Source organism: Hyperolius riggenbachi, chromosome 11 (assembly GCF_040937935.1).
Source record: "Hyperolius riggenbachi isolate aHypRig1 chromosome 11, aHypRig1.pri, whole genome shotgun sequence".
NCBI classification, from domain to species: Eukaryota; Metazoa; Chordata; class Amphibia; order Anura; family Hyperoliidae; genus Hyperolius; species Hyperolius riggenbachi.
This window is the reverse complement of record NC_090656.1, coordinates 108,636,397-108,657,811: the sequence shown is the minus strand read 5'-3', so window position 1 is coordinate 108,657,811 and position 21,415 is coordinate 108,636,397. Positions and strand designations below refer to the sequence as shown.

The 21,415-nt window shown below is 44.0% G+C and overlaps 1 protein-coding gene across 3 annotated transcripts in view; it reads right to left on the bottom strand.

Annotated features, from left to right (window-relative positions):
• PTDSS2 (phosphatidylserine synthase 2) overlaps positions 1–21,415 on the bottom strand; it is a 149,024-nt gene that overhangs the window by 58,199 nt on the left and 69,410 nt on the right. For all 3 annotated transcript variants that reach the window (XM_068261000.1, XM_068261001.1, XM_068261002.1), the window contains 3 exons: positions 7,643–7,725; positions 6,697–6,764; positions 2,362–2,496 (listed from right to left, as the gene is read on the bottom strand). In XM_068261000.1, coding sequence (XP_068117101.1) covers positions 2,362–2,496; positions 6,697–6,764; positions 7,643–7,725 — 286 coding nt within the window. The remainder of the gene's footprint in view (positions 1–2,361; positions 2,497–6,696; positions 6,765–7,642; positions 7,726–21,415) is intronic.

Here is a 21,415-nt window from a genome sequence, read left to right as displayed (position 1 = left end):
GGGAAAAAAATAGCGATCTTTTTAACTAGACATTATACCCAGCAAAAAGTTCATTTCAGTCTGCTAATTGTTTATGATAATAGAGTCAGCATTACTGCACTTTATAGGATTTAAATCACATTAATCCAATTTTTCCTCCGAAAGGCATTTAAAAAAAGGAGTGACAATTGAGTTGCAGACATTGTGTAAGCAGTAATCCATGACAGATCTTTTTAATAAGGTTCTCTACACAGCAAATGTAAGCTTATTTTATGAGCCTATTAGCAGCATTTTACAGCCAGGTGCAGATTTATTCTCTTATTTTCAGTGAAATCTTTATTTCCTGGACTAGCCAAAGATGACGTGGAAATGAGGCTGAGTGCTTCAGGAAACAAGCTGTTCTCACTTTCACAGCCATAGTCAGGCGGACATGTTGTGCACTTGCTGTTACTACTTATCTATGTTGGTTTGTCATTAGTGCAGGGAGTTTAGCGATGACACAAATCCTCTGCAATCCTTTCTAATCCAGGCTTGGACTGTCTGCAATAAGTTCCAGATGTGAAGCATCACACTTCAACCCTGTAGACTGACATTTAAGTGTCTCCGAAGTGGCAGAGGGCACTTACTTCAGATAATTAACTGAAAGGTCATTTAAACAGTATTGCCTTAAAGAGACACTGAAGCGAGAATAAATCTCGCTTCAGTGTTTATACTCAGCAGGGGCACGTGTGCCCCTGCTAAACCGCCACTAAACGGGGGTCCCTTGCCTCCTAAATCCGCTCCATGCAGCAGGGGAACACTTCCGCATTCAGGCAGGGCTAATGTCCGCAGCCCTGCCTCACGTGCGTCTGTCAGTGCGTATCTCCGCCTCTCCCCCACCCCTCTCAGTCTTCCTTCACTGAGAGGGGCAGGGGGAGAGGCGGCGATGCGCCGCTGATAGACGGCGCTGAGAGGCAGGGCTGCAGCAGTTAGCCCTGCCTAAGAGCAGCAAAATCTATGACCAAGTTGGTCGTTGATTTTGCAAGGGGGGGGGGGGGGGGGGTCTGGGGGTGAAGGGGCACACATGCCCCTGCTGAATATAAGCACTGAAGCGAGATTTATTCTTATAAATTACGATTCTATTTACGATTCGATTGAATCAGACATGTCCGATCGGGATTCGATTCGATGCAATTCGATTTGCCATTGTTTTGCAATAGCAAATCGAACTGAATCGAATCCCCATCGGACATGTCAGATTTAATCGAATCGTAAATAGAGTCGTAATCGAATCGTACAAAGAATCGTATCGTGTAGATTGGGCTTTATACTTTTAGCCATAGACCCTGAACAAGCAAACAGATTAGGTGTTTCTGACATTAGCAGATCTGACTAGATTCGCTGCTTGCTCGTTTCTGGCGTGATTCAGACTCTACTGTTGCCAATTAGATCAGCAGGGCAGCCAGGAAACTGGTATTGTTTAAAAGCAAATAAAATGGCAACCTCAATATTCTCAGTACTGCGAGAGGGATATTGAGGCGTCTTTTTTTTTTTTTTTTTTTTTTTTTTACTTTTAAACAATGCAGATTGTCTGACTGTCCTGCTGATTCTCTGCCTCTAATACTTTAAGCCATAGACCCTGAACAAGCATGCTGATCAGGTGTTTCTGACATTGGACTCTATTCACAATCACACATGCGGTAAGAGAGTTTTTACCGCTGTATTACCGCCAGTGATAATTCCCACATTTTTTCCACATTCTCAAAAAATTTGGGGAAAAATGCGTAATTACATAGTAACTATGTGTAAAAAAAGTGGCATAAAAAAAAAAAAAAACTTGTCAGTCGGAATTTACTGCAAGTGCATTTCCACATGCGGAAAATGATTGTGAATAGAGCCCATTGTCAGATCTGATAAGATAAGCTGCATGCTTGTTTCTGGCATTATTCAGACACTACTGCAGCCAAATAGATCAGCAGGGCTGCAAGGCAATTGATATTGTGTAAAAAGAATTATGGCCGCCTCCATGTTCTTTTCACCTCAAATTGTCCTTTACAAATAGAGACAGCCCATTTACTAGTATCCTCACTGACCAGGCCTACAGGAATACAGCTAATTTCAGAAAGACCTCCTACTCATTTTATAGGAGTGAAATGACATTCTGTTTGAAGCAGCCAATACTTTATCTACACACGGCAAAGTTATGAGGGAATTTTCTCCTTCATACATAGATGGGACGTGGAATTTGTGTATGACCACAGACAGCATTTCACCCATAATAAATAGAACCACAAAGTAAAATAAAGAATTTAAAAAACATCTTAGTATGCCTATCAAAGTTAAACATTTGTTGCCCTAGAATAGGAGAACCATGCATGGCTCCACAGGACAGGACAGACTTACCCACACATTGTGATAAGGATCAGTTTTATTGCCCGGGTCATATATAAGGCAATTTCCACCATAGTCTCTTTCGGGGAGAGGAACACCCAATTTGGGGTCAATATACTTCATGAACTGTCTCCCATCATGGACAGTCTGTAAGACAAACACAAGAAGGAGGTTAGCAGCAGAACGATGTGCAGCCAGTGTACAAATGTTGTATCTGGAAGTCTCGGAAATCAGCCTTAATAACTCCCCCCTCCCCCCTTTCCTGTCACTGCACTGCAAATGAACATTCATGCAGCTCATAGCCTCTCCTGCAGTAACATAGTAGAAGCAGTAGACTGTTGTACCGTGTTAGTCATCAGTAAAAGCAAGAAGTTTTGAATGAAAAAAAAATGTTTTTCACATTTTTTTGTGCTAAATGGTATCATCCTGATTCAAAACTTCCTGCAGTAACAGTATGAACTCTGTGCTCTTGCACAAAACCATACAAGTGAGGTTGGCATAACATTTCTACAGCATAGTTATCACCTGCAAAAAGCTCCCATGCAAGCACAAAAAGAACAGGTGTGGGCTATGGACAGACAATGCTGTACTTAAAGAGGAACTCCAGTGAAAATAATGTAATAAAAAAGTGCTTCATTTTTACAATAATTATGTATACATGATTTAGTCAGTGTTTGCTCATTGTAAAATCTTTCCTCTCCCAGATTCACATTCTGCCATGTATTACATGGTGACATTTTTACTGTGGGCAGGTTATGTAGCTGTTTCTAGCTGTTCTGTCTTTAACAGACAGCTGTAAACAGCCATTTCCTGTCTGTGAACATTGTTACATTGTGGCAGTTTGCCCAGAGTACCACAGTACCAGAGCCTCTTGTGGGAGGGGTTTCAGCACAAAATCAGTCATACAGCGCCCCCTGATGGTCTGTTTGTGAAATGCAATAGATTTGTCATGTAAAAGGGGGTATCAGCTACTGATTGGGATAAAGTTAAATTCTTGGTCGGAGTTTCTCTTTAAGGTGGCTACTAACTATCCAATTTTTAGCGAAGAATCGTTCAAGCAATCAGATAATTGCAATCGGATTGGCAGAAAATAAATCCCATTGATGTTCCCAATTGACTGCCAACTATTCTAAAAGCGATCGTTCAATGGCAATTTTGTCGAACGGAAAACTGTTTTTTAACTGGTTGTGATGGATAGAAAGTACAGATCGTTTCGATAATGCTGATAAAATAATGTATTATGACATGTTATCTCTGATCCCATTTATTGATCAGTCAATTCTCCGCTAAATAGCAGACCACTAGTTGCTACCTTTAGTATGGTCAGTATGTCTGTTCTTCAAAATTCACACAATGTTATATTTACCGAAGCATGCCTGTAGTAGTTTTTTTTCTCTTTGGGATGTGTTACATAAAACAGCATTATCCTCCTAGTTATACCTTTGAAAAAAGGTTTTACCTCTCTTATAGCCTGCTTTAAAAGACGACTAAAAATGTACATTTTTGCCCAGTAAAATGCCGGAGTTTAAAGTTTACCTGAGCCAAAGTTTGGGTACAGAATCACATACTTGCCTAAGGAGAGGGAAGTCTCTGCTCTGTATCCTAATGAGGCTTCCCATGACGTTCTCTGGTCCCCCACTGACTCTCCTGGACCCTCCAAAGATTATAGACAAGAACTTGTTGGTAATCTGATCAGGACTGCGCTCTTTTACTAGCACGACTGTGCAGGGCTGCGGAGTCAGAGCCATTTTGGGTACCTGGAGTCAGTAGTTTCATAAACTAAGGAGTCGGATGATTTTTGTACAGACTCCACAGCCCTGCGACTGTGGCCATACTGAGCCTGCACAGCAAGCCGAAGCAGCCACTAGTGTCAGGTATATTCTTGTCAACAAGGATATATTTAATCCAAGAGTCCATCCATTTGACTGACTTTAAATGTTAACTGGACTTACAGAAGTACATAGGAATCACTCTGATGCCTGCAGGGCTGTAGGAAGATAATGTGATAGAATAGGCAGAGCATATGCACCTTGCTCACTCTATGTACTCCATTTACCAAAGCAGCATCACCTCCATCTAGTGGACAGCAGGCAAAGGAAAGGGCAGCAGGCAGGGGAGGCTGCACAGATTTCCAATACATTTTATGCAAAATTGGATTATCTGCTAATGTAAGGGCACCTTAAAACTGATCAGATGCTAATCAAACAGATTGATATCAGAAAAAAAAAGAGTTCTTGATAGACTCAATGAAAGCCATCAAATCTGCTGGGAACCCCAATCAATACATGGCTATCTCAATTCTTCTTCAATGCCTCATCCAATGATCATTTTACTGAGTTCTCCCTTCATATGACTGTCAGCTGGTCAGTAGACAGAATTGTAGTGCAAAAGTAATGCGGTAAATGGGACAGCCAGTGACTTAATAAACGTTTAATGATGCTCACTGGATCCTAACTACTATACCTGTTAAATATTTAAACCCATTAAGTTGGCCACAGACATTACTCATTGAATAATTACTCAGCCGTGAAACTTCAAGGACACTCAGCACAAGAATGGTTCATTGTTCGCTGCAAAGACTGAGTTCCTATGGCCAAGCACCTGCATACAAACCTGAAGCGCTATAGACACCTTGGATAGCACACCAAACTATGTGATCATTTTGAGCAACGGGCGCGTGCGGTGGATGGGTGTGCTGACATGCGGCAGTGAGAAAGGGCTAGGGCTAGGGCTCAGGTCTACTATTAACAGCATAAAGGAGTTTCTAACTTAGATGCTAAAGGGGCAGCCACTGATTGTCAGGGGATAAAACATTGGAAATTAGGTGTTGTAGTTGCACTGAATTAGACAACTGCAAGTAGCATTGAATGCAGTCAGGTGGCGTGCTGTGCAGTGCAGTGCAGATTCGGAGCGTGGGATATTTGTGCATGAGGAGTTGCCGTATTTGCCTGTGACCCAGTAATGTGAGCCGCTAATGTATGGGTGAAGGAAGTGCGCAATGGTTCTACAACATTCTGAGCATCTAAGTGCACGAAAAAGCGATCATAGCTGGTCAACATAGGATCAGGCAGCACATCTGGTGAGCGAGCATTCTGTTTATTTTCAATATCTCACTGAGGTGTGGATACTTATGGGATACACGCGTGGAGCACGAGTGGTGCAGGGGTGATTGGCTGAAACTGGATTACGCTATGTCATTCCTGTGTTTACCTAGGAAGAAGCAGATCGGATTACGAGGAGGTGTACTTCAGATTGTGCCTGTTTGCTGATCTGTGAATCAATCAGCCACTTCTGCTGGTAAGGGTATTTCAGCCAAGTTAATGAGGAGACAGTTCTGATTGAGAAGGAGCAGTGGACTGTTTGGGGATAAAACGGTTCCTATGAATTTTGGCTTTTGCTGAATAGGAGTTTTCGCTAGGTTCTCTTGAGGACTATCTAAAGCATATGTATATATGTATTTTCACTTACAGGTGGACTGTTAACTGCAATTTTGCTTCGCTGAATGATATAGTGCCTCAGGTTCTCTTAGAGGACTACCTAGATCATATGCATGTATGTATTTCTCTTACAGGTGGACTCGTAATTGTTGTGTATGAATGTTATAGGGGTGGCACGCATTTGAGTCCGGCACCTTGACCAGACGTATGCCCAATTTTGGTGTGCATTATATGCATTGAATGTGTATGTGGTGCAGAGCGCTTCACCTTACTACATTTATATTTCATTTCGGACATTGGCCGCAGCGCCGTGGCCACTTCGCACATTGACTGGCCAGAACTCGAAGTGGCCAGCCACAACGCAAAGTGGCCAAACTTCGGGTTCTGGCCGTAACATATACATAAAATGTACAGATTACAGCTTCTGATAGGCTACTGGATTGCAATGCTGGGTTATTTCCGTAACTAGAGACACTTTAATGTATCCCTGTACATCTACTTAATGCGCTACATTTTCTATTAAGAGCTTTGGGCATCTGTACAGGAAAAATACAAAGCTGTTGTAACACAAATAATGTGAAGAGACAAAAGCCTACAGTACAGAGATCAATGATCTCCATGCATGCTGTGAAGTATTTTGAGGAGACACCATGGTTATAAATAAACCATGAATGATAATGGGACACTGGCAGCTACAGGAGATGGAAAAGTCCATGAGGTGGCTTTTGGACAGCGATACATCAATTAACCAATCACAAAATAGCTAATTTGTTCACAGCAGCCTCAGGCAGACATGCTGCAAACACAGGCCTGCATTGTGAATGTCATGTTATGTGACTGCCAATGTATTCCACAAGGAACTTCCAGAACAAGCAATGAATGAACAGGACACTAAAGCTTTATTTCTCACCTGGAAAAGAATGAAGATGAGGAAGAGCTCGTACACCACACTTACACAGAGCCAGAACCTCCAGTATGCTGAAAGATAAAGTAATGCACAATATTAAATGTGTTACTCCACTTTGGTACAAAATTCTATGGACAATATAACCCACCGTACAAGCCATTTGGTAACAAAACATTCGTAAAAAGCTTTCAACTTCAACCCACAAGTAGTGGGAAACTACTGCAACAATACACAGCCTGGTGTTAAGGGATACATAGATTTCTACTCATTGGTTCAGAAAGCTGCAGGAAGTAAAAAATTATTGGACCCTTTTTAACCACTACATCTTTGTTTTGTTTACTGCAATGTAACATGGAGTTTACAGGGAAGAGAGATCCCAGACATTCATGGGAATGCTGGCCACACAGGTGCACAGTTAGGAGTAATCACTGTCACCTCAGTAATGACTGACAGCACTGCAAGGCTGCTTACACAGGGAAACATGCAGAGCTTCAGAGCAGTGATCATGGCATACTACAGCAATTACAGGCACATGCCAGTGTAATACAGTTTGTTACACAAAAGATGGTTTATTTCTTTTGGGGAAATGGAAATGCACTTTAGAGGAAACCTGAAACCTATAGCAATGTATTTAGGTAGCAGCCCTCCTTTTTTGGAGCATGTCACTTTAAGACCAGCACCACACCTTCTGTAGGTATCATGTATGTGGGAGGGGCCACATGTATTTAAATTACTATCATGTCAATTTAGATACAACTAGTAGGTCAGAAAAGTGTCAGTTTTTTGTTTTTTTTTTTTAAATTCAGATGGATAGTGTGTGGAACGTTTTATGCGAGTTATAGTATAGGCTCAGAAACCCAACCTAGGTACCAGTAAGTAGGCCTGAGTCCAGCACTGCAGCAAAGCACACAAGCAGAAATCCATGTAAAGCATAACACTATGCACATACCTGGATGGGGTCTTGAAAATGGTCCATCTTTAGCTTGTGTGACACCAAAGCACAGAAACACCAATATGCTGGCTATGATCCCTCTGGAAAAACACGCAGCAGACATGTCAGAAAATAGCCACAAGAAACTAAAGTGGAGCTCTGAGAAGCACATCAAACAGCTATAACCTTACAACACCTTTGTGAAACAAAAGGTGCACTTACATACGTGAAACACCGTTAGCAACAAAGTTAATTGCACATCCGAAATGCCAGTTACCCAATATACTTGAAAGTGGGCTGCATTAGTGACCACTGTCTTTTTTTATATAATGGGGGATTTCTTAATCTACCAACTACACATAGGCATACAATTAAAGCTGCGACACCAGAAGCCTTACACCTCAAAGGTGAGTACACACGCAGAGATCGGGTGCTCGATCTCTCAGGCAATAGTTAATGCCAAGTTCTGTACAGACACGTTGCTAGCCTGTAAGCAAGTGACATTCCTATGGAGGAGGGCAGATGACTTACACACAGCACATGACAGAATGACTGCAGCTCGCTCTAGGACAAAATGATCAAGGTCCAGAGGCAGAGATGGCCCCAAGCGATAGCTAGGACTAGGGGCTGATTGGTGGCCCGACATAAGTCACCTGTTTATACAGTGTGCATTTCTGAATGAAGCTTGGAGCATTTACCCATTCAGTGATTTTCCTCCCTCTTCTGTCTTTTGGACTTCACCTGTATGGCTTTAGAGGGAACCTAGAGTAGTGTAAGGTTAAAAAAAACAAAAAACAAAAACTGCACAAGACACTCCTCGTGACGGGAGCGAGGACGTGTGTAGCCAGGGCAACGCAGGTACAGTGACCCGTGATATTAGTCACAAAATCCGGAAGCGAGCCGCGGCAGGGAACTGAAGACTCGTTTTCTCTGAGAGGGGCCGGTAGCCCTAGGTAAGTTAAACGTTTTTATTTTTGTAACCTAACAGTACTCCTTTAAAAAGGACAACTGAAGAGAGAAGGATATGGAGGCAGACATACTTGTTTCCAATTAAAGGGAACCTAAACTGGGAAGGACATGTATTTTTCCTTTTAAAATAATACCAGTTGCCCGGCTGTCCTGCTGATCCTGTGTCTAATACTTTCAGCCACAGCCCCTGAATAAGCATGCAGATCAGGTGCTCTGACTGAAGTCAGACTGGATTAGCTGCATGCTTGTTTCAGGTGTGCGATTCAGCCACTACTGCAGCAAAGAGATCAGCAGGACTACCAGGCAACTGGTATTGTTTAAAAGGAAACATCCATATCCTTCTCAGTTTAGGTTCCCTTGAAGCAATACCCGTTACCTGGCAGTCCTGCTGATCCTCTGCCTCTAATACTTTGAGCCATAGACCCTGAACAAGCATGCGGCAGATCAGGTGTTTCTGAAATTGTCAGATCTGACAAGCTGCATGCTTGTTTCTAGTGTTATTCAGACACTACTGCAGCCAAATAGATCAGTGGGGCTGCCAGGCAGGTGGCATGGTTTAAAAATAAATAAATATGGCAGCCTTTATATTCTTCTCACTACAGTTGTCCTTTAACTTCTTGCCGATCGGCTACCGCCAATGGGCGTGGCCGTGGTGGCAGCCCCACGACCGTCTAACGCCAATCGGTGTCAAGTCCTGGGGCTCGGTTTTGCAGGAGATCACACGTGCGCATCTCCCGCTCGGGGGGAGGGTGTCTAAGCGGCCGCGCGGGAGACTGGTAGATGGCGACACCGCCGTTTAAACACATAGTACAGGGCTGCGATCAGCAGCGGCACTGTACTGGGGACAAGTGAGTGATCGGCTCTAATAGGCTGAAGCCTATGACAGCCGATCGCGTGATTGGCTGGATGCAGGGAGAGAGGGGAAGAAGGAAAAAAGATAAAAAAACAAACAAAAAAAAAACAAAACAAAACAAACAAAACCCCTATGTTGTGTGTCAAAAACACACGAATATTTATTAAATAACAAACAAACACCTGGGGGGGGCGATCAGACCCCACCAACAGAGAGCTCTGTTGGTGGGGGGAAAAGGAGGGGGGGGGGGGGAGAGAAATCACTCGTGTGCTGTGTTGTGCAGTCCTGCAGCTTGGCCTTAAAGCTGCAGTGGCCATTTTAGTTAAAATGTGCCTGGTCTTTAAGGGAGTTTACCACTGTGGTCCTCAAGTGGTTAAAGTAATTGGAAATCTTAGAAAAATAATAATAAACCAGATACTTGCCTAAGGAGAGGAAAGGTTCTGGGTCCTAATGAGCCTTCCCTCTCCTCTCCCAGAGCCCTCCTTGCAGCAGCAGCTCCTCTGTTTGAATCCCCTGCCATGGGGGGACTTCTGAAGTCTTTTGGAGCAGAGTCCTTCCAAAGACAGACGCCTCCATACTGCGCATGTGCGAGAGAGTGCGCAGTATGGAGCGGCCCGAGTGCCAAGTCCAAGACTTCCGGAGCCTCCTTTGCGGCAGATTGGTTGAATACTGCTACAGGGGAGCCAGCATTGGACCGGGGACCAAGAGAGGAGCGGGAAGGCTCTATAGGACCCAGAGCCTTCCTTCTCCTTAGTCAAGTATCTGGCTTTTTTTTCCCATGATTCCCATGCACGTTAAACTAAGAGGAACATAAAGGCTGTCTTCATTCTCTAATACACAATGCCACTTGATGTCTTTGCTTATGCCTTGCCTCTCATACTTCACAAAAGTCACCAGCCCAAAATGAGCATGCAGGTCAGACGCTTTGACTCTGGCCTGACTATTGGCTGCATGCTTGTTGCAGGTCTATGAATCAGAAACCACTAAAGCCAGAAGTTCAGCATGGCAACTTCAGAGGTGAATTTAGCAGTACATTACTCTGACATCATCCAGTCAGAAGCTGGGCAAGCAAGAAACCATGGAAAACAAGATATAAAACTTTTTTTTACAACAATAGGTTGTTTAAATCATTTAAACTATAACCTGTGATGTGAATGAAATAAAAAAAAACAAAACAAAAAAAACACTGGTCTGGGTGGAGTGGGTATGAATTCAGCAACGTAAGGGAAATATCAGTAACTGCCATTACCGGAAGAGCAGTGAAACTGGAAATACAAGTGACTAACTGAAGTCTTTTCATATTTAGAAACCGTACATTATGACCTTTGTGTCTGCTTCTAGAATGTGCATTCAAGGAATTCATAACCGACGAGCCTTAAAAACTCCAAGCAGAAGAAGGCGAAATGTCACACTTTATACGACACAAGTGGACAAAGGGCCATGGAGGAGAACACTTGCAGCGAGATTAAGCAGAATATCAGATACTTTCAAAGACGGCGTACAAGGAAATCTGTAACCAAAATGAGCTTATTAAGTTAATGTATGCACATATGTGAGTGAGAAGGACTTGCTAGCTGGATGGTTTTCTAATTCATGATTTAAATCCCATTGGTGTATATGGGCATACAAATTGTGTCTGAATAGAATTTCCTCACAGTGCTGACTTAGAAAGAACTAGCTTACTGATATTTAGGATCATAAATCGCTCATCTCCATCCAGACACCGCTTACAAGTGATTTCTCTGGGCAGCAGGGGCAGTCAGTAAGATGCAAATAATTGATGCAAATTTGTATGCATCCATACACCACAGCATCATTTATTTGATCCATTTTAAAGTGCAAAAATTTGAATAAAATTTGTATAAAAATGTGTGATTACCTGCATGTCGTTGACAATCCCTACTAGGCAGTTTTACTTTAGTATATTTCAGCATAGTAGAAGTTTTCAGTTTTGGTCAGGAACCAGTCCGACGTAGGCTTTTTATAAGTGGAAAGCTCACTGTTTATCCATCTCTAAGTTAGCCAATAAATGGTATCATCCTGATTCAAAACTTCTTACTTTAGTATGGGGGGGGGGGGGGGGGGGTGGTACACTTTTATGTTTCAAAGAGTAATGCAAAAGTGTAATTTCAGCTTGTGTCTTTTGTAATGACTGTTTTATATGTACGTGAAATCAAAGTGTACCAACAAACTGGTGGATCAGAGTGCTGCCAGTCAGTGGATTAGTCCAGATACAGAAAAAAGCTCCTGTACTGGACAGCCAGTTACTCCTGCAGCAAGCTTGGGGATTTCTGGACAGTCTCATGGCAACAGTAAACCACAGAGAACGGCTGCCAAGGTTGCACAGAAGAGCAATAAGTGTGGCTTACTGCAAGTTATGGAAATTCTTCACTGACTGTAGATCAAAATGCAAAGGCAATTTTAACAAAATTAAAGACTTGGGATAGTACCCATGTAGAATTTTTTTTACAAAACTGGGGACCCCCTCAAAAATCTCTGCCGGTAATTAAAAAGGATACTATTGCTTTCCATGTAACCAGGCTGAACTCTAGCAGCCTATTAACAGTTGGTAAAACGGAGGTGCCAGATGAGGATACAATAGTTAAAAACTTTTTAAAAATGAGGTAGTGGTTCACTTACCTCCCACAATTTAACCTAAACAATTGTTTTATTGAAGAAAAATGATATATTGCAACATGTTTCATGTGCAATATCCCGCATCATCAGGCAGTACTGGGAGCTTAAAAGTCCAGCCAGATTTGAGCGCCTCGGTCTGTCACTATTGGGGCTCTCGATCTCTTTTGTCTTTGTAGTAGCCTATTTTTATTTATATAGTGCCAACATCTTCCATAGCACTGTACATAGTACAAAACAAATAGTGGGGAACATAGATACATGAGAAGTTCAAAACACGATACAATCAGGACATCAAACAATACTCATACAAATACATAGTTGATGTGTGGCTTGAGACATCGCCAATGTACATGATCATATGATACAGTATCGCAAACACTAAGGGGAGGGTCACTGCCCTGGAGCTAGCTAGCATGGTGTAGGTCAGTGTTTCTCAACATTTTATTGGTATGTACCCCTTTTAAAACCCAGTAATCACCAAGTACCCCCTAGCATAGTAAAAATGATCACAAGTACCCCTTGACAAATATATATTTGATTGTAGTACATGATAATTGGTTCTAAACAATTTCCAAGCATTTACTATTGCTTTTAACTAGCTAGAATGTTAACTTGGTGTTGTTTAAATAAGATTTATCATTTTCTAAATTTCTAAATTTGTTATTCTTGGTTAAGTATATCAAGCCCGAGTACCCCCTGGAACCATCAGAAGTACCCCCTGGGGTACGCGTACCACACGTTGAGAACCTAGGGTGTAGGTGACTCAGCAGGAAACCCTTTAGGGAAAATCGGCCAACATGATTGGGCGCACAGCACCCTCTCAAACTTTTAGGTTTCAGATAAGTTGCAGTAATAAACACGCTGACACTGTTTGACCAATCAGAAGTGCATCAAGTTGCAGAGGGTGCTGTGATTAGAGAACTGTTTTCATTAAGGGTTTCCTGCTGGATCACCGAAACCATACTGGCTTCCCTGCCCTTGCCAGCTTACACTCTAGAGAATTTATTACAATTAATTTTATGCTGAAATTTTGATGCAGATATTTTTGTTTGAATTTTGTCCTTTTTTCTCTTAAAGCTTCATAGAAAAACATGGCTTCTGCCAGGCAAAAGGATTATTCAAGAGTATTTCAGCCGACAGTCTGCTGCCAGCCAGTGACAATATCACAGAAAGAGGAAGGGAATGAGGCACGACGCTAGAAGAAATAAAAATAAAAAAAACCTGTGATGGAAATCTCAAACCCAGCTTATTGCTTGTCACCTGCATTAAAATGGGAAAAAAGATGACCTCAAACTGCCAAAGTAATGATGACCATTAGGGCTCTTTCACATCAGACAACGCGAACAGGAGCCGTTCTCCTGCACACGTTGTCTGCCTGCGGCGTGTCGGGTGTCTGCGGTGCGACGCAATCAGCGGCGGTAGCTGGTAATTAAACCCGACAGAAAACGCCGGCTCGCGGGTGCGTTGGAGGAAAAACTGCAACGCATCGAAACGCAGCGTCGAGTGTGAAAGGTAAAATGAAAGTCTATGGACTTTCATCTTACCTTGGTTAACGCAAACGGCTTCCGTTTGCGTTAACGCACAAAGTCTGCCCTAATGGGAAAGAGCCCTTAAAAATGTGATCTCTGTAAGAACCTCAATCTGGACTCCTAGCGATCAATGAATCATTTCACACACAATTGCAGGTGTATATTGTCTTAAGGTTTCAGATCCACTGATCATGAAATTATTTGATTGCCCAAAAGGTAAGCCACAGTGTAGAACCCCCTAGTTTCTCTGAATTCTCTCTGTTTAAGCAAATTTTACTTCTAATTACTTATAAATCCAAAAATCATAAATTACAATACCAAGGGCCCATTCACAATATCTCTGCTGAACTGTATTTTACCACGGCATAAAAGTGGGAAGGCACAGACATTGAGTTCTAATGCTTCCCTATAGGACCTTTCATACCCATCCCTTGCCCTGTTGTACAATTTATTCTGCTGTGGCAATGTCTGAAAGTGAACTGCACTGTCATTCATTTGAACAATCATTCCTGTTTGAGGGAATACTTCAAAAAACTTTTCTATATCTTATATCAGATATAGCAAAGGCAGAGGCCTTTTTCTGCAAGGTGGCAGGGCTGCATGAACCCGGCTGATATGGGGCATCTTATACAGACGACATGCTGGGGCATTCACGTTGGCAATGGCAGGCCGAGATGCCCGACAGGGTAGAGTGTCAGCTTCCTGGCCAGGAGCTTTTTGTACCCAAAAAGCAGATGCCATCTTAATATAATTTAAAATTCCTAAGCTTTGGAAGCAATGAAATGCCTTTTATGTTACATACTTTCAATCAATAAGATTGTTATATGCAAATTAGAGGAGTTGGAGGAATCTGAAATTGAGGAGTTGGCGGTGAACGATTCTTGTACTGACTCCAGAGCCCTGCAGAAAACCATCAATGTGGAGGGCATCTTACAGAACTTAAAAGGTTTTAGGACACACAACCCCCCCTTCCTCCCCCAAGTACTTTGAGAGATCAGGTATATTTTGTATTGGGTTTGGGAATCTCAGTAAAACAAACATTCTGCAGAGATCACCTCCCAGAACTAAAGAGGTCTCCACCCGTGATAAAAATTTCAGAATGTGAATCAGGTAGAGGAAAGATTTTACAATGGGTAAACACTGATTAAATAATGTATAAATGTTGCAAAAATAAAAAGCAATTCTGCTCTAAAAGATAAGCAACAGCATACTAACCTTTGAAGAAAAACTTTTTTGTTACAGTGGATACAAATCCTGCAATAAATCTTAAGTGTTTCTACTTCCTGCTTTCACGGGAGCAGGCATATTGTTAGTATCATGTGTTTACAAATTAGATCTCTGCCGTGACAGTCAGCTGATACAGCTGAGGGATAAAATTACAATTTGTGCTTAGTCACAGATGAGGGGGAATTAGACAAGCTGAACTCTCTAAATACATACAGAGTGCATTTCTCTGTTTTCCTTCTGTCCAATGCAAGTTCACTTTAACATGTTTTCCAGTTTTCTGCTTCGAAACGCATGCAATTTTTTTTTAATTCATGTACAGTATTTTAACAGTTTGCTCTGTGGACTGACTACGGTGAGGAACAGCCTGATTCGGAAAGGTGAGCAACTTTGCCACCTTTTCTCTACTCTTACCTCCCTCAATAGATCAGCCCAGTGATTTCCGCACAAAGCAATGTTGAGCTCGCAGTCAGTTGCAGCTTGTATGCTGGTTGCTTAGCATCAATACTTGTAGCCACAAAACAAGTTTGACAGCAAAATACATCTATTCTTTTACAAGGTTTAATAATAATCCAATAAAGGAGGGCAACTGTACACACATTGCAATGCAATTCATGAAGGACAAGCAGCACACTACTGTGTATGCTTTTATGACTGTTTTAGTCATGTGGAACTATCAGAGCCAAGGACATGTCCTGAAAGTAGATTGCACAATCTGTTAACTAAATAAGCAGAGCAGCCCAATGGCTGATGAAAGATGACAAAAATGCAGAGGAGAGTTCAGTGTTTGTTTATAGAACTTCTGGTGCAGTTAATGGCTATATAGCCTCCGGAAAAAATTTGACCACGGCGCTCACACAATCGCCGGCAAATGCTAATAACATTCATGTTATTATGGGCGTCGGTCAATCCAAACGACGTCGCTTAACGCCAGCAGTCGCCTGTCTGAACCAAGCCTTAATAAATGATGCTTAGCATAGATTTTGTATTAATATTTACACACTTTAAACGGCTACTTTAGGCTTACTTTAAACTTCACTTTAGTACAAAAATCTAAACATATCGCTACACAAATAATTTTTGTAACTGAATGCCATTAGAGATCTTCCAATTTCACTCTCCAGCTACTAGAGCTTGCAAACTTGCTGGAAACCATGGCAGCACTGTACAGGCTGGTGATTAACAACAAGAAGTTCCAGGGTTTTTATTAAATCAAACCTGTGGGGGAAGAGAAAAAAAAAAAAAAAGAGAAAGAACGTTACCGGTGATTATATCAGCAGTGTTCTCCCCAGGCTCTTTTAGCCGGGTGCTCCACCCGACTAGTTTTGGTCAGCACCCGGCTGTCATCAGCTCATTTCCTCCTATGCTGTAAGCAGAGTTGTGCAGAAAAGTGCCAGGCCCTGCATTCATTCACCACACCCCACTCGGCTACTTTTTCATGCCACCAGACTGGAAAAAAATTCTAGGGAGAACAATGCTCAGTATATAATCCATAGGCTCCACTGACGTCACTTCCTGCAATGCCGTCCACTTACAATACAGGAGGCGGCGTTGAAGGAAGTGACGTCAGTGGAGCTCTTGCTGGAACGCGGAAGAGGTCCCCGCCCGTTGCCTCTCAATCTATACACTGGTACTTAACTATTTACAGCTGGAGGAGAGCGCAGATCGGGGGACCCAGGCGAGGGAGGGGGGGTCCGACCCCCCTCCCCACCGCTAGGCCCAATACCCCCTTTCTGCCCGCTACTCCTCCAGCTCGGCGGGCGACCCCCCACCCAAGGACAGGCGGGTGCCGCCCCCCTCAGATGTGCCGCCTGAGGCAAATGTTTCACCCCGCCTCATGAGCGGGCCGACCCTGCCCCCACTTGTACACGGATGGGTGCATGGCCACGAGAACATCTACAACAAGTGCTTGTTTAATATGTTCAAAGTGTCCCAGTGCTGGATTGGTAGGATCAAGGAGGAGCGAAGCCTCTGCACTATCCAGAGGCTTCTTACCACTAAGTAAGTGTTCAATTTTGTTTCTTTTTCTTCCCCTTTAGGGCCCTTTTCCAGTAGCAATCACTAGCGTTCGCACTAAACGCTAGCGAATCAGCAAAGTAACAAATTTTCCCGGCGTTTGCGACTGCATAGCAAAATCGCGGCAAAAATCGATCCGCGGCGCGATCGCGTTTGAGTTAAAAACGAATCACGGTAGTGGAAATTACTTACCGCGATTCCTATGTTAAAATACAAACCGTAGCAATTTTAAAATCACTAGCGGTTTGCTATTCAGCATCGCAATTGCCGCTAGTAGTACAGCACTGGGACCCAAACTGTCGCCCTAGCAATTGCATCATATCCAATCAATACCACTGGTAGTGGTAAGTGCCCACTTACCTGAACTGAGTAAAATTATTTCAAATAAACGCATGACGTAGCTGCAAATGAATATTACATACTTACCTCGTCCTCAGTTCCACTCAGAAGCTCACCATTCTCTTCTTACATTGATCCCTTCCAGTTCTGACAATATTTTGTCAGAACTGAAATATACCAATTGCTATATATCAGCTGCTGTCAGTTACAACTGAATGTGCAAGGTAATGTCCATGTTTCCCTATAGCTCAAGTGGGTGATAGTATAGTTTAACAGTGTGCTGACCAGGAAGCTGTTATGGGGTAATGGCCATTTTCAAAATAGAGGACATAGAATTCCATTGATCACAGTGGACAAACAGGACGCAAGAGAGGAGAAAGATTGATAAGAAGACTACACAGGAGGTAAGTATGATGTGTTTATGTTTATTTTGACTTTTCGTTTTCAGTTCAGGTTCTCTTTAACCCTCCTGGCGGTTTGTCAAAATCCGCCAGGGGGCAGCAAATAGGTTTTTTTTTTTTAATGTAGCGAGACGAGGTCTCGCTACATGATAGCCGCTGCTCAGCGGCATCCCCCCAGCCCCTCCGATCGATCGGAGATCCGGAGATCCCGTTCAAAGAACGGGATCTCCTGGAGGGCTTCCCCCGTCGCCATGGCGACGGGGCGGGATGACGTCACCGACGTCGTGACGTCAAAGGGGACTCCGATCCACCCCACGGCGCTGCCTGGCACTGATTGGCCAGGCAGCGGACGGGGTCTGGAAGGGGGGGGCGGCTGCGGCGACGCGTATAGCGGCGGATCGGCGGGTAGCGGTGGCGATCGGGCACTGCACGCAGCTAGCAAAGTGCTAGCTGCGTGCAGCAAAAAAAAAAAAAAAAAAAAAATTTATGCCAATCGGCCCAGCGGGGCCTAAGCGGTGCCTCCCGGCGGCATAGCCCGTGCTCAGGGCTTACCGCCAGGGAGGTTAAAGGAAACCTAAACCAAAAAAAAAAAAAAAATTATGAGTTTCACTTCTACCAGCCCCATGCAGCCATCCTGTGCCCGTGTAGTCACTCACTGCTGCTCCGGTCCCCCGCTGCCAGCTAGTTTCATTTTTGCCGACTGAGTCGGCGGGCCGCCATACGTACATTTGCACGCATTCCTGCTGGTGCAGGAAGCGATTGCGGACACATACATTTTTACGCATTGGAGGTGCAACATGTACATTTTTACACATTGCACCTCCAACGCGTAAAAATGTATGTTTTAATGTCCGCAATAGCTTCCTGCACCAACGGGAATGCGTGCAAATATACGCGTGGTGGCCCGCCAACTCCGAGTCCGCAAAAACAAAACTAGCAGGCGGCGGGGTGCCAGAGCAGCAGTGAGCGACTACACGGGCACAGCATGGCTGCATGGGGCTGGTAGAAGCCCCAGGTAAGTGAAACTTTTTTTTTTTCGGTTTAGGTTTCCTTTAAGGCCAAGTACAGTTGAGGCATTGGGGTTAACAGGATAGGCAGGCATGAACATTTTACTTTAATAATCTTGTTTTAAACTTTTTTCTTTTACTTTAAATGTGAACCTGAGACGAAGCAGTACAAAAAGGTTATACATACCTGGGGCTTCCTCCAACATACTAGAGGATTCCCGCCGGGAGACTTGGGCGCAGGATACAGCCGGTATGACTTATCCTGCTGCTGCACAAGTTCCCGGCGTCGTTAATTATACCCCCTCTAGGTCGACGTGGATGGTGTGGAATGATTTAATTCGGCTTCCAGCTATTGCTGTAGGCCAAATTACAGTGTTTTAAAAGTAACTTTAGCACCGTCTTCTGATGGCGCCAAAATTACTCACTGTGCGCTGCTATAGCCGTAATTCTTATGGTGGCGCCCAAGTCTCCTGCGCTGGATTCCCTCGCCATCTGGATCCTCCGCTATGACCCCCGGTAATTCAGCCAGTCAGGGCATGGTGCGCATGCGCGGCCTGGCAGCATACACACCCCATCACGCTCCTGCGGCTGGGAGCATTCTGCACCTGCCGGCCCACAAAAGTGCGACAGGGAGCACACGCCCAGACTGCGCAGCATTACCAGGAGCCATACGGGAGGAGCCAGGCGGCAGAGGACGGCACTTTAATACAAAGCCTGAATGCAGCGAGTTAAAATAACGTGATCTGTTACTGTGAAAAGGCCCGTAGAATTGTATGGGCAGCGAGTTGACATGCAGAATTATTTGGCAACGAAACAGACCACTGAACGGCCTTGGAGGTCACCATCACACCCCTGGGATTTCAAGGAGAGGTGTAATAAAGTTGCTGTTATATACCATATTTAGTGCAACAAAAGAACAGTCCTGTTCCTGAATGATTCAGGACTATTAGAGCTTTAGGAAATGGTGGTACCCAGAGCCGGGACAAGGTCCTCCAGCACCCAAGGCTGAGACACCAAAGTGCGCCCCTCCATCCCTGCCTCCCCATCCGTCACACACTCAGGGCCGGATTTGTACTCTTTACCGCCCAAGGCCACTGTCACCAGCCGCCCTTCTTCAGTATAGGTAGCGAGATGAACCCTCTCCCCTTCCATCCAGTATAGGTAGCTAGATGACACCCCCCCCCCCCCCTTCCCTCTAGTATAGGCAGCCTGTTGACTCCCTTAATTCCTCCTTTTTCCACCCCCCTCCTTTCAGTGTCACTCATTTCTTCGCTCGTCTCCAGTGCAGAAGCGTCCTCTTCCTTTCCCTCTCCAATGCTGCCCAAGTCCATAGCCACTGGCAACAATGCAAACATGCACAGAGAGCACGGTGGTTGTTGCACAGGCGGCTGGCAGCAGAGTACCCGGGTCAGGCGCTCACTTGATCCCCCTGCATTGCAGCATTTGCAAGCTTACAAATGCTGCACCAATTCAGCCTTCTGCTTTGGTGCCCTTGCTCCTGTGGTGCCCTAGGCCATGGCCTAGGTGGCCTTGGCCTAAATCCGGCCCTGCACACACTGATTGCTATTAGACTAAGAGGCGCCACAGGGCCCACAACCTCCCCAACACCTTAATATCTAGTTGTCTGGCTTGCAGTCACTGCCATGTATCCCTTTTATTATTTCTTTCTGCTTCAAACACAATTAGGAATGACAGCTGAATGAATTCTGCGCCCCCTCCTACACTGCGCCCTGAGGCTGGAGCCTCTCCAGCCTATGCCTCGGCCCGGCCCTGGCTGGTACCAGAAAAGTCTGTAAATACAGCGGAATTAAGATTTAAAAGAGCCGGTCATGGACATTTTTACTAAATGGAAACTCCACTCTAATGACAGTGAAGATTATTTTCCTGGAATAGAGTTTTGCTGTGTTAATATATTAAATTATATCTCCATTTCTCTCAAGACTTTGTGAGGACTGTTATTAATGAAGTCACACATCTAAAAGGATTCTGACTGCTACTAAAGTCAGTTCCTGAGATGAAATGAATAGACTGCTGTTAGGGCAGGGCCTGGCAGCAATGACATGTAAATATTGGAAGGAAGCCTGAACTCAGCAGTCAGCACAGCAGGACAGGAAGGACTGATAAAGGAGTGTTACTTGTAAACTTCCTTAGGCACCCATAACATAACTAGCAAACAGGAAAGCTCTGGACAAAACATGATTTAGGAATACAAAATGTCACATGTCACATGCTCATCCTCCATGCCCATTCGCCAAGTGTGCCTTGCGAATTATGCTGAAAATGTGCTCTGTATGCACATAACAGACCGATGAGGACTTTTGCTCACCGGGAATATAAAGTTTTTACTACCATCCAACTTTATAAGGTCATACCACTTCAGTTGTTGACAATACTCAGGTTTTTCCCCTGATTTTGCCATTCGTACTCTCTCAATTTTTGGTAGTTTTTTTTTTTTCACGCCTCATCCCATTATTGTCCTTCTTAGGGTGGACATGCATTTATCAATTTTGCGGCCAATCAACCATCCAATTAGCAATTTGACCGTTTTCGGCCCAAAATCTGTTTGAATGTATCAATTGAGAATGCTGGGAAATCTCAGGCTGACTTGGCCGATCAGGTGTGCGGTGGTAACGGCATGAAATATCGCCATGACCACACGATTACACATGCCACGTGCTATATGTTGCATCCACGTGTTGGCCGCATGCGATTGTTCCGCTCAATGGGAAGCAGCGGACGAGACCAGGAGCAGCTGGACAGTTGGGGCAAGTGAGGTTTGAAGGGGTGGAGGGCACATTAACATTTGGGGTGGGAGG